The sequence below is a fragment of the Canis lupus genome, chromosome 33 (assembly GCF_011100685.1).
Source record: "Canis lupus familiaris isolate Mischka breed German Shepherd chromosome 33, alternate assembly UU_Cfam_GSD_1.0, whole genome shotgun sequence".
NCBI lineage: Eukaryota > Metazoa > Chordata > Mammalia > Carnivora > Canidae > Canis > Canis lupus.
This window is the reverse complement of record NC_049254.1, coordinates 18,589,861-18,603,066: the sequence shown is the minus strand read 5'-3', so window position 1 is coordinate 18,603,066 and position 13,206 is coordinate 18,589,861. Positions and strand designations below refer to the sequence as shown.

At 42.6% G+C, this 13,206-nt stretch overlaps 1 protein-coding gene across 1 annotated transcript in view; it reads left to right on the top strand.

Moving 5' to 3' along the window:
* Positions 1 to 12,472, top strand: part of USF3 (upstream transcription factor family member 3) — a 50,157-nt gene extending 37,685 nt beyond the window's left edge. Inside the window, 2 exon segments of the mRNA XM_038582843.1 lie at positions 423 to 4,399; positions 4,401 to 12,472. Of these exon segments, the coding sequence (XP_038438771.1) occupies positions 423 to 4,399; positions 4,401 to 6,884 (6,461 nt within the window). The 3' untranslated portion in view covers positions 6,885 to 12,472.
* Positions 12,473 to 13,206: the final 734 nt, after the last annotated feature.

Genomic DNA, 13,206 nt, shown 5'->3' with positions numbered 1-13,206 from the left:
TAGAGCATTTAAATGCTATTCTATTGATATTCAGTGTGATTTTCCTAACATGTTACCATGATATAAGTATGTCTTTCCTCTTTTTTCTTTTCTTTCTTTCTTTTTTTTTTTTTTTTTTTTACTTTTGTGACTGTGCTATTGGCAATTTTTGAATTGGGAATTTTGAGATTTCTACATTGTAATTTCTGACCTTTGGGTTATTGACCTTAATGATACATTCTTTAAAAAGGATGGGATAGAGGCTTAAGATATCATTGTAAAAAGGAGAAAGAATTTGCTTTAGAGAAGAACTGAAAATTCTCAGTTGAGGTGTTTAGAAATACTAGAACTAGAATTCAGTGGTTAGCACACAGCATTTTCTTAGTTACTATTAATACTGACAGTAACAGGTAATTGTTTCACTTTTATTTTTAATATTGTAGCTGAAGAAATTAAAAAGCTACGTAAACAACTGGAAGAAATTCAAAAAGAAAATGGCCGGTATATTGAATTACTAAAAGCAAATGACATATGCCTCTATGATGACCCCACGATCCACTGGAAAGGAAATCTTAAAAACTCAAAGGTCTCTGTTGTTATTCCCAGTGATCAGGTTCAAAAAAATATCATTGTTTATTCCAATGGGAGTCAGCCTGGTGGAAACAGCCAGGGAACAGCTGTTCAGGGGATAACCTTTAATGTTGGTCATAATTTACAAAAGCAAACCGCCAATGTGGTGCCAGTACAGAGGACTTGCAATCTTGTGACTCCTGTGTCTATTTCTGGAGTTTACCCTTCTGAAAACAAGCCATGGCATCAGACTACAGTTTCTGCATTGGCTGCCAACCAGCCTGTTCCTCTTTGTCTTCCTGCTACCATTTCTGCTCAAAATATTCTTGAACTTTCCACCTCCGAAAGCGAATCGAGTGTGCTTGGTGCCACCAGTGCCTCATTGATCGCTGTTCCCATTGGGCCTGAACCTCCCCAACGTCGTTCCTTGCACACATGTCTAAATGATCAAAGTTCTCCTGAAAATAAGAATGGGCAAGAGAGCCCCAAATTAGTGAAGAAGACAGTCTCTTGTGCCACAAGCATCCCCACCGCCTCCTCAGCGACTGCCACGAAAGTGCACCATGGAAGCAAGTCCTGCCTGAGCGTACAGGATTTCAGAAATGATTTTCAAACCACCTTTGTTGTTTCAGTTACCACCACGGTCTGCTCCCAGCCTCCCAGATCTGCAGGTGATTCTTGTCCAGCGAGCATTAGCAAGGGTGCAGACTCGGCAAGTGTTACCGCAGTGGTGGCCCCTTCTGCCCCCGGAGGAGGGAAGACCACCACTCCGATAAGCACTGTCTCTGCAAACCCTTTGGACAATGGTTGGACTCTTTCTTGTTCTTTGCCTTCTTCAAGTGTTAGTGCTTCAGATTTAAAAAACATTAATAGCCTTACCCGAATTTCCTCCGCTGGAAACACACAGACCACGTGGACTACTTTGCAACTGGCGGGAAACACTATTCAGCCCTTAAGCCAGACACCTTCTTCTGCTGTGACTCCGGTATTAAATGAGTCTGGTACCAGCCCTACCACAACCAACCACAGTAGACACGTCGCCACAGGCGTCAACTTGAATAATTCCTTTCCAGCAGATGGGCAGGCAGTTGAGCAAGTAGTTGTAACCTTGCCTTCTTGTCCATCTTTACCTATGCAGCCACTGATTGCCCAGCCACAAGTTAAATCTCAGCCTCCAAAAAATATCCTTCCATTGAATTCAGCAATGCAAGTGTTTCAGATGGCTCAGCCAGTTGGGTCGGCTGTTAATGCAGCTCCAGCTAATCAAAATGTTATCATTCTTCAGCCCCCCAGCACTACCCCATGCCCAACAGTGATGAGAGCAGAGGTTCCCAACCAAACAGTAGGTCAACAGATAGTGATCATACAGGCAGCTAATCAGAACCCCTTGCCGCTCCTCTCAGCTCCACCTCCTGGTTCTGTTCGACTCCCTGTCAATGGAACCAGTGCTCTCATAGGGTCTAATAATTCAGTGCAAAATGTTTCGAACCCACAGACTTTTGGAGGAAAGCATCTTGTCCATATATTACCAAGACCTTCATCTTTATCAACATCTAGTTCAACACAAACTTTTTCTGTCACCATGTCAAACCAACAACAGCCTCAAACCATTTCTTTAAATGGACAGCTCTTTGCTTTGCAGCCTGTGATGTCCTCATCAGGAACTACAAATCAAACCCCTATGCAAATTATCCAACCCACCACCAGCGAAGATCCAAATACCAATGTTGCCCTGAATACATTTGGAGCTTTGGCCAGCCTCAATCAAAGCATATCACAGATGGCTGGGCAAAGCTGTGTACAGTTGTCTATTAGCCAGCCTGCCAATCCTCCAACTGCTGCAAATAGTCAGACCACCCCAGTCAACTGTGTTTCATTAACAACAACTGTAGCATCTCCCATGACAACTGATAATTCAGCCACACTACCCAGTACTTACAGTCTAGTAACTACTCCCTCAGTGAACACTGTAGCTTGTTTACCTAACGTGAGGTCAAAAAGGTTGAATAAGAAGCCAAGTGCCAAGAAACACTTAGGAGCTAACAAGTCAGCATGCCCCCTGAACCCAGTCAGAGATGCGAGCAAGTTAGATTGCCCCAGCGCTGAAGCCACTGCAGAGCCATCGTGTGCCGATGGGCTGCTGGAAAGCCTCCCTGTTGTGTTACCATCTGTCACCGTGTCCCAGGCAAATAGTATAAGTGTTTCTGGCTCACATTCTTTGGATGTTCTGAATTCTGAATCAGTGATACCTGAATCTGTACCCAAATCTAAGTCAGCAGAAGAGACTAGCTCACCCTCCCAAGAACCTGTAACAAGTGAACATTTTGTAACGGCCCCAGCAAAATCCAAAGATTCTGCCCCCATTTTGCAACGAGAGACATCTCAGGATAAGCCACCAACTAGTCTGGCATTGTCAGACGCTGCCAAATCCTGCACTTCGGCCAACGTGTTGATTCCATCTCCAAGCGATCCCCACATTTTGGTTTCTCAGGTTTCTGGTCTGTCATCTACCACTAGCACTAGCACCGACTGCGTTTCTGAGGTCGAGATCATTGCTGAACCTTGCAGGGTGGAGCAAGATTCCACGTCTGAAACAATGCAAACGACAGCTCTCTTAAAGGGGCAAGGTTTGACTGCATTGCTGTCTGGTCTTGCTAAAGAAAAAGACCCTCAGAAACTCTCTCTTTCAGTCCAGGTGGACCATCCTGACTTTTCTTCTGACAGTTCTAAAATAGTTGATTCAAGTGTCGAGTTACATCCCAAACAGGACCTCTTGCTGATGAACAGTGATGATAGAGATCCAGGGCAGCATCACTCCTGCATCCCTGATCAGGAGGTTATTAATGGTTCCTTGCTTGGCAGCAGGCAGGCTGACTCTCCCATGTCAACCAGTTCTGGCAGTAGCCGCAGTTTCTCTGTGGCGTCCATGCTTCCTGAAACGACTAGAGAGGATGTCACCAGCAATACGACAACTAATACTTGTGACAGCTGTACCTTTGTAGAGCAAACTGATATAGTCGCCCTTGCAGCAAGAGCTATTTTTGACCAGGAGAACCTTGAGAAGGGAAGAGCTGGCAGCCAGGCTGATATGAGGGAAGTTGCTTCGAAGCCTTCTGAAGCGTCACCTTTAGAGGGAGACCAGCCTTTCAAAACACAGATATCTAAAGAGGGGGGCACGGGACAGACGGAAGCAACACCAAATGAATTTAATTCTCAGGATTCGATTGAAGCGACTGTGGATCGGCCCCTTGGAAAACCAAGTTGTTCTGTAGGAATTAAAACATCAAATGCCTCTTTACAGGTTTCGACTTCTCAGCCACCGAGCATCACCAGTTTGAGTGTGAACAATCTTATCCACCAGAGCAGCATCAGCCATCCCCTGGTCACCTGTGCTGGTTTATCCCAGACTTCAGAGCAAACAGCTGTTCCTGCAACGGTTAACCTGACTGTTGCCTCCAGCTCCTACACCAGTCAGCCTCCTGGACCAGCTCTGATGACGGAATATCCCCAAGAACAGCTGAATACCATTGCTGGCACCATACCAAATCCACAGATTCAAGAGCCACTCTTAAAGCCAAGTCAGGAAAGCCGCAAAGACTCTGCTAAGCGTGCTGTCCAAGACGACCTTTTATTGTCTTCGGCTAAACGTCAAAAGCATTGTCAGCCCGCCCCGCTGAGGCTTGAAGCTATGTCCCTGATGAGCCGAACCCCAGACAGCATTTCTGATCAAGCTCAGATGATGGTCAATCAGCTCCCTCCCAATTCGGCAAACTCTGTTGGGCCTATTAGCAACCCAGCACACGGAGATGGCCTTACACGACTATTTCCACCTAGTAACAATTTTGTTGCCCTCTGCACTGAGGCAAACGGAAGTCCAGTGCAGTTCTCAGAATTCAGTTGCTGAGCAGCAGCAAACCCAGGCCAGTCAACATCTCCAGGCCCTGCAACAGCATGTTCCAGCCCAGGGGGTATCTCACCTGCATAGCAACCACCTCTACTTAAAGCAGCAGCAGCAGCAGCAGCAGCAGCAAGCAGGGCAGCTAAGAGAGAGGCATCACTTGTATCAGCTGCAGCATCATGTACCTCATGCAGAGAGCTCTGTCCACTCTCAGCCCCATAATGTCCACCAACAGAGAACTCTACAACAGGAAGTCCAGATGCAGAAAAAGAGGAATCTTGTTCAGGGCTCTCAGGCCTCTCAGCTTTCCTTACAACCAAAGCACCACGGAACTGACCAGTCCCGACCCAAGAGTGGGCAGCCCCACCCCCACCATCAGCAGATGCAGCAACAGATGCAGCAACACTTCGGAAGCACCCAGCCGGAGAAGAGTTGTGAAAACCCTTCAACCAGCCGGAACCACCATAACCATCCCCAGAACCATCTCAATCAAGATATCATGCACCAGCAGCAGGATGTGGGAAGCAGGCAGCAAGGTTCAGGGGTTTCTTCGGAACATGTGTCTGGGCATAATCCAATGCAGAGGCTTTTGACATCAAGAGGCCTAGAGCAGCAAATGGGGTCCCAGCCGAGCATCGTGACCAGACCTTCAGACATGACCTGTACTCCACACAGGCCGGAGAGGAATAGAGTTTCAAGTTATTCTGCTGAGGCACTTATTGGAAAGACGTCTTCTAATTCAGAGCAGAGAATGGGCATATCAATTCAGGGTTCCAGAGTTTCAGATCAGCTTGAGATGAGAAGCTATCTTGATGTCCCCAGGAATAAGAGTTTGGCCATTCACAATATGCAGGGTCGCGTGGACCACACGGTTGCCTCGGATATCCGCCTTTCCGACTGTCAGACCTTTAAACCAAGTGGAGCCAGTCAGCAGCCCCAGAGTAATTTTGAAGTACAATCTTCAAGAAATAATGAAATAGGTAACCCTGTATCATCATTGAGGAGTATGCAGTCCCAGGCCTTTCGAATTAGTCAAAACCCTGGTCCACCGCCAATCGACCGCCAAAAGAGATTACCTTATCCAGCAGTTCAGAGTATCCCGACAGGAAATGCCATCCCACCAAGGGACAGTGAGAATCCATGCCACCAGAGTTTCATGCAGAGTTTACTCGCCCCTCACCTTGGAGATCAGGTCCTTGGAAGCCAGAGGTCCCTCTCAGAGCATCAGAGGAACACACAGTGTGGCCCCTCCTCTGCAATTGAATATACTTGCCCCCCAACTCATGAAAGTGTCCATATTAGAAGAGAGAGTGAGAGTCAGAACAGGGAAAGTTGTGACATGTCCTTAGGTGCAATTAACACCAGGAACAGCACCTTGAATATTCCTTTCTCGAGTTCTTCTTCTTCAGGAGATATTCAGGGTCGAAACACAAGTCCCAATGTTTCTGTGCAGAAGTCCAATCCCATGAGGATAACTGACAGTCATGGGACCAAGGGCCACATGAACCCTCCAGTCACAACCAACATGCATGGGGTTGCAAGGCCAGCTCTACCCCATCCGTCTGTGTCTCACGGAAATGCTGAGCAAGGGCCTCCCGTACGTCCGACTAATTCTTCAGTTCCCCAGCGATCAAGGCATCCCTTGCAAGACAGCAGTGGTTCCAAAATTCGTCAGCCTGAACGGAATCGTTCTGGAAACCAAAGACACAGTAATGTCTTTGACCCAAGTCTCCCCCATCTTCCTCTGTCTACCAGTGGCAGCATGATCCTTGGACGCCAGCAACCCACTACAGAGAAGAGAGGAAGTATCGTTCGTTTCATGCCTGATAGCCCACAAGTCCCTAATGATAATTCAGCGCCTGACCAGCATACACTATCACAAAATTTCGGTTTTCCTTTTATTCCCGAGGGTGGCATGAATCCACCAATAAATGCTAATACTTCTTTCATTCCACAGGTTACTCAGCCTAGTGCCACTCGAACGCCAGCTCTCATCCCTGTAGACCCCCAAAACACGCTACCCTCCTTTTATCCCCCGTACTCTCCTGCTCATCCTACACTGTCCAATGATATTTCCATCCCCTATTTCTCCAATCAAATGTTCTCAAATCCTAGCACCGAGAAGGTAAACAGCGGAGGCTTAAATAACCGATTCGGATCAATTCTGTCTCCTCCCAGACCTGTCGGTTTTGCTCAACCAAGTTTTCCTCTTCTCCCTGACATGCCGCCCATGCACATGACCAACTCTCACTTGTCCAACTTTAACATGACATCTTTGTTTCCAGAAATAGCTACGGCTCTTCCCGATGGCTCGGCAATGTCACCTTTGCTTACGATAGCAAACTCCTCTGCCTCTGACTCTTCCAAGCAGTCCTCAAACAGACCTGCCCACAACATAAGCCATATTCTAGGTCATGACTGCAGTTCAGCTGTTTAAATACTGACAGACTAAATGTACATGTATCTGCTGAGATTGCAAATGTATTGGTGTGTGCATGCACAGGTAATGCACATGGAGAGGGAGGCCGTGTGTGTGTGTGTGTGTGTGTGTGTGTGTCTTTGTGTTTGTATAATCAATTTCCAGTTACCTTCTGAATGTAGGGAAACTACGTCAGAGATGATGTGAATCCTGGGTTGTCCAAAACAATTATCTCTCCTTTTTAACTGCACAGTGTGCTTTTTAAAACTTTCCAAGCAGAGTTACATTTTCAAGTTTGATTTGTAATCTTATATTCCCTAAATGCTAGTCAGCTGGAAGTTGGGGGGGGGGGTCCTTTTGGCATGTGCTGGGTAGTAGGAAAGAACCTGGATTTTAAACTTGATTGTTGATTATTTATTAAATAGATACTTGAGATAGTCAAATTGCTTTCCAAAAATCCAGACACTTTGATACAACACAGTGGCTCATCACCAAATGTTTGGCCAATGTCAGCATCTAGAACGGTTCCTTACCCATGGCAGGTGTTGCATTAACATGGAATGGATGTCCATGGTTAGAGTCAAGCAGTCAGCAAATACATGAGTTGTTGAATCAGCTTTCATTTCCAAGGTTTGGTTTAGGTAGAGGCTTCTTTCTTAATTATGACAATTCATTGGTTTTCTGAATTTAATGTCTTGTCCTTCAAATTAGAGAGCCATTTTATATTTTAATGTGCCAAGATGCTGGAACACAAAGGTCTTCCTTACTTAGCCTTAAAAATAGCAATCTAAAAAAGCAAAGTACATAGATGTTCTCCATTTTGCGCTTGCATTTTGCATCAGGTCATAAAGATAGAAGCAGTTGTATTGCGAAGTTTTGCTTGTGTCCAGTTAAAGATGGTTGTTTCATCAATTAAATTTTGTTTTAGTGTTCTTTTTTCTGTTTATTTGATCTTGAAATAGTTTCCTTTATATTTGTTTAATCATTAGGAACTGCTCAGTAAATAATGTGTTTGGAATCTACACAATTATTTGAGCCTTACTTTTTAAATATTTCTGAGCAGGGTCTTGAGCTCTGTCAGTATTTTCACTTACTGATATTTATATTTAAAATATGGCATTGTATGTTACATTGTTACCCTCCTTAGTAATTATAATGAGAAGATGAATTTGTTCATTATTTTTCCTGATGGTAGATGTGAAACGGTGCTTCAGAAAATTGTCTATGTATATATCCGTGGGTGTGAATGTGTGTGTGCGTGCGTGTGCACGGGTTCACAGACATAGATTTTAAAGTATAAATTGGTCCTTTAAAAATTGGCCTGCCATCTGGAAATGGAAATTGTGACCTGAGACCTGCTGAAGTATTGGAAAACTTGACATAAGGGTTTTTAAAAGCCCCAGAGGAGTGAGTTGTGTACACACACACACACACTCACACAGAGACAGATACATTGAATCTTAAAAACTTAAAACCTATGAAAACAACCATATATACTCATATTCTCAAACCTATTACTCTTTGTTGTTATATTCTGGGCCAAATAGAGGAACGAGTGGGAGAGAGAAGTATAAATGATGTTGTCTGCTCTGTTAATAAAATGAACCCAAGGACCAGCATTTTATTTTATTTTTTCCTCCTTAAAAATGCCTCCTCAGGCTGGGTCAGAGCAGTTAACTCTGGCAAATACCTCTTGTGAAGACTCAGTAAAAGGGTCACGTGTGCCTCTTGAACTGTCCTTACCAAACCTTCCTCCCTCTTCCTCCTGCCCACCCAGCAGCCTCCTGGGGGCAAAAGAGAAAAAGAAAAAGAATTGCAAACAGGAAAAGCTTCTGTATTTTCTCCTTCAAATTGGTCATGGTGAAGAACAGGAGTTACTTAAATAAGACCACAGAAAAACACAGTAGTTAAAAGTCTCAATTGGGAAAAAAGTGAGATTCATGGCCTGTTTTTTAATTTTCTTAACTGGCTTTTAAGTTACAACATTCAGATTTTTCTCTGTACTTGAAAGGCCCAACCTGCCAATTTCAAGAATAGTGTTCAATATGCTTGGCTATTCATCCTCCCTCCCTCTGCTCTCCCTGTCGCTGTCGGTCATTCTGTCTCTCTCACATACACATCCAGACGCACGCACGCACGTACAGAGAGGTAGCCACTGCGTTCTGAGGAACTGGGCACCGTTAGATATAATTAGAACTACGGTAACAAGCCAAGGAGAAGATCAGTTTGAACACTGCAACAGGAAGGCCTCAGAGCCTGGTACTTTCAGGTATTTCTCTGTTGCACTGATTTTCCTTTTCTGCACAGCCCTGTTCAGAGGTAGCATCTGCATATTTCAGAGCTTTCATTCCAAGCATGTAATACTTTGATCCCAAATGAGCCTCTACCCCTAAGTAAGGCTTATTTGACCATCTCAAGAAAGATGTGACCACCTGCCAATTATTTGGCTCCTGCTTACATGTAGCTCTAATTATCTTACAGACGTGCATGAATATGTAAGAGATCACTGTATATATGGACTCGATTCTGAAAGTGTTCGAAGCCTAGTAGTCTTACTTGATTTAAAAGCACGAGTGTATGAGCTTTACCAGCAGTATATTAAATATTTGATAATCAGAGCTACATGATTTTGGGGAGGAAATTTATTATTTAATATCCAACAATCTCGATACAATTTTTGGCTAAAGTATGGCAGGAAACAGTCCGTGTTGGTTATAACAAATTTAATGTTATCCTTGGCTTGCTAATATATGACTGTAGAATGTAAAACCATTTCCACAAATAATTTTGTAATTTCTGGAAATACACAAACATGTATAAATGTATGAATCATAAATGAGTCATTAATTAAATTATTTCTCTTTTAGTGTTACAGATCACATAGAATCAATTAGAGAAAGTGGTTGATTCCTCTAAATATTTAATGCAGTAATTCCTAATGAGGTGAAAATTTCAGATTCTCATGTATAATTTTTAATGTGTGAATCATGGAAAAAAGAAATCAAGTGTGATGTCATTTGTTTTTTTGGTACATAGCAGTTGTTTGGGGGTATTTTATACCATTTCAGGAAATTTATTTTTATTTAAATTGTAAGACCTTTTGGAGGGACCAGGGATGGCACTTTTTTCCAAAGGTGGAAAAATACTCCACAGTGATCATGCTTTATAAAATTTAACATTTTAGAACTGTGGAAAAAGAAGAATGAGGAAGGAATATTCTTTTATAGCAGTTTCCAGTTACATATTAGGGTGAACTGCAATAAAGATCAATTTTTAAAAATCAGCCTTGTTTTTTCCCCCCTGATCAGCCTTCTTAAAATACACAATTAATTAAACATTTTAAAGATAATTAATTTGTCTTGCTCTTGCCTTCTAACATCCATGTCATAGAGAGGCTAAAAATTCATACCTCCCCCCCAAAATGTAGAAACACATTTTAATGGGAGTGAAATTTTAAAAATTTGAAAAAGCACCTTCTTAACCTTGTCCTTCCTTTGAACCATAGGTACCTGGGCTCCTCTTTTCTTCCACCTGCTCCGTGTCAAACAGGTGGCAGGGAACCTGCTCATTTCCTTAGGATGATTCCTCCTCTGCCTTGAAATGTTTACTGGGCCCATTGTGATAGTGAGGCATGCTCCTAAATCAGTGATTCCCAATTCCTGGCTTTGGGAACCAATATATCTCCTGTTCTATCAAGGGACAGCATGATTTCTTGACACAAAATTAGTTCAGAGTTGATTTAAAATATTGAATGTGCCATACAGTTCTGCTCCTTGTTTTGATGAACTTGGTTTTTTTTCCCCCCACGGAAGAGTTTAGGAAGCGCAAAGGTGGTACCAAAATCAGATGGCTTTGGGTTGATACCTTTAGGAACCTGGAAGTCGTAATTCTGTTGTCTGTATAAGTTCTACCTTTGCCCGGAGAGAATCGCCTATGGCTGTGTATATCCAGAGGGCAATAATAATAAGCCAAATAAACTAGTGTGAAGTTAATCTGTGAGTGATGACTTTATGATACTTATATGCAAATTAGAGACCAGAAATTCGTTTCTTCTCGAGCTACCGTTTTGGCTAAATGCTCCCAACAGAAAAGGGTCCTTTTTTTTTTTTTTTTTTTTTTGACTTAACCATAGTCTCCCTGCTTTCTACACTTTCTGTGTGAGCCTGACAGTGTTTTAATCCAGAGTCTGTGGGGGACAGACACCAAGTTTAGACTGAGGCAGTCCAGCATGAGGACCTTCTTGGACATAGAGCTTCTAGTTCTGCCCACGTGCCTCTATCCTGGCACTGCACTTTACCTGAAACTGTGCCTCTGGTCCTAAGACCAGTCATTGGAACACATCACTCACCCACTCCTCTGTTAAAAAGCAAAGGGCCAGCCAGAATGGTACATGCTGTGTCATCAAACACCTAGAAGACTAGAACAGCTGATATTTCTCACGGTTGCCTTATCATTCTCTGAGCCATCTTCAATGCAGATCTTGTAAAAAAAAATATGTACTAGTTAGAAGCATAACTCCTTTTAAACTCAGAGCTTGTAGGTGGTGGTCATTCAACATTGTTTCCATATTTGCCCAAACCTTATCAACTGTAGGGCTGTGGTGCATGCATGTGTTCTTAAACATGAGCCAACCTGGGTTGAAAGTATTGGATCTAATATTCAAATTGCTGTTGTTTTGGATGATAATCTGTCATGAGAGATCTCATGAGACATAGAAGATAACTCTTGTGATTTAACACTTTTTAAAAAAAGTGATCCTAAGTTGTGGGTTTTTCAGGTTTTTTGGCTCAGTTGTGTGTCTAGCTCTCCACCATACTATGTCATAGGAACTTAGAGTTTTCTCCATCTAACTCCTTCTTCACTTCTCTGGATCTCTTTATCCCCAGCCCTTAAGTCTTAAAACCATTTTCATCTGTGAGGTCATCGAGGCACTGGACTTGACTATAATGGTAACCTTTAAGGGAGTTGAACTGTTGATCTTCCAAGAAGAAAGGGACCAGACAGTGTTGCTTAAAATGCTGCAGTTGTGTTACTGTGAAGAAAAGATTTGCTTCCACTTTCAGCAGGCCATATATATATATTATATATATATATATATATAATTTGTATATATACACATTTTGGTAAAAATAGGTGGAAAAATCTGAGAACATAATTACCTTCACAAATTATTTATAGATACACTGGGTGAGAGGCTTACTGTAGGGCAGTCACCAGAAAAAACCTAACTAGTCTTTCAATAGTGTAATATTTGGATCTATTCCCATGCCAGCGATGTCTGCTGTGTACTGTGTCCTATTACTGTAAATCACCTGGTTTATAATCCTAATGGGAACTAATTTGTTTTATAATGGAATCCAGAGCAGATATGTATAATACGATCAGGATTGTCCTACAGTTGTAAATAAGAATAGGTCCTGTTTATTTTGACATCTTTTTACAAATGCATTGTATTAGGGTGTGAATATTCTGAACCATGCTCTTGTTTAAAGTTTTGAAATTTTTATTGGTAAATGTAACATTTTAATGGTTGTAATAATTATTTGTATAGATATGAATATAGTATTTTATTTAAGAAAATAAACTTTGCATTTTTGCATTGTGAATTCTGTTGTTTCTGATCATTGCATATGCCGCCTCAAACCTGGTATTAAAATGACTTGTCTTGCCTACCAAAGTTTTCTATTCAAGTAATCTTTCAATTTTACCAAAATGTCTGAAAATGATACCATGACACATTTCCCATGGGAAGTGTGTTCCTGGTCAAAGAGTCAACCTCAAGTAAGTCATAATTATGACCAGTGCCATATTGTCAGAGCAAACCATACACCTTTGTACCTATTGTAAAAAGCAAAATTAAAATTTTAGATCTAGAGGTGCCTAGGTGGCTCAGTAGGTTGAGCGTCTGCTTTTGTCTCAAGTCATGATCCCAGGGTCCTGGGATGGAGTCCGCATCAGGTTCCTTGCTCTGTGGGGAGCCTGCTTCTCCCTCTCCCTCTGCCTCCCGCTCCCCCTGCTTGTGCTCTCTCTGTCAAGTAAATAAATAAAATCTTAAAAAACATTTCAGATCTAGAAGAGTACTGAGAGATGATTCAGCTAAACTCACGTACTTTTGTGGAGGAAACAAGCATAGACCTTTAGAACAAGAAATGGGTCTTTTTTATAGCTACCCACATCAACTTGGTTACATATTTTTTAAAAAGATTTTTATTTATTTGAGAGAGAATGCATGGGAGCAAGGGGGAGGAAGTGGAGGACGGGAGGAAGCAGCAGAGGAACAAGCAGACTCCCATTGAGTGCTGAGCCCAACACAGGGCTACATCTCACGACCCGCCCCCCG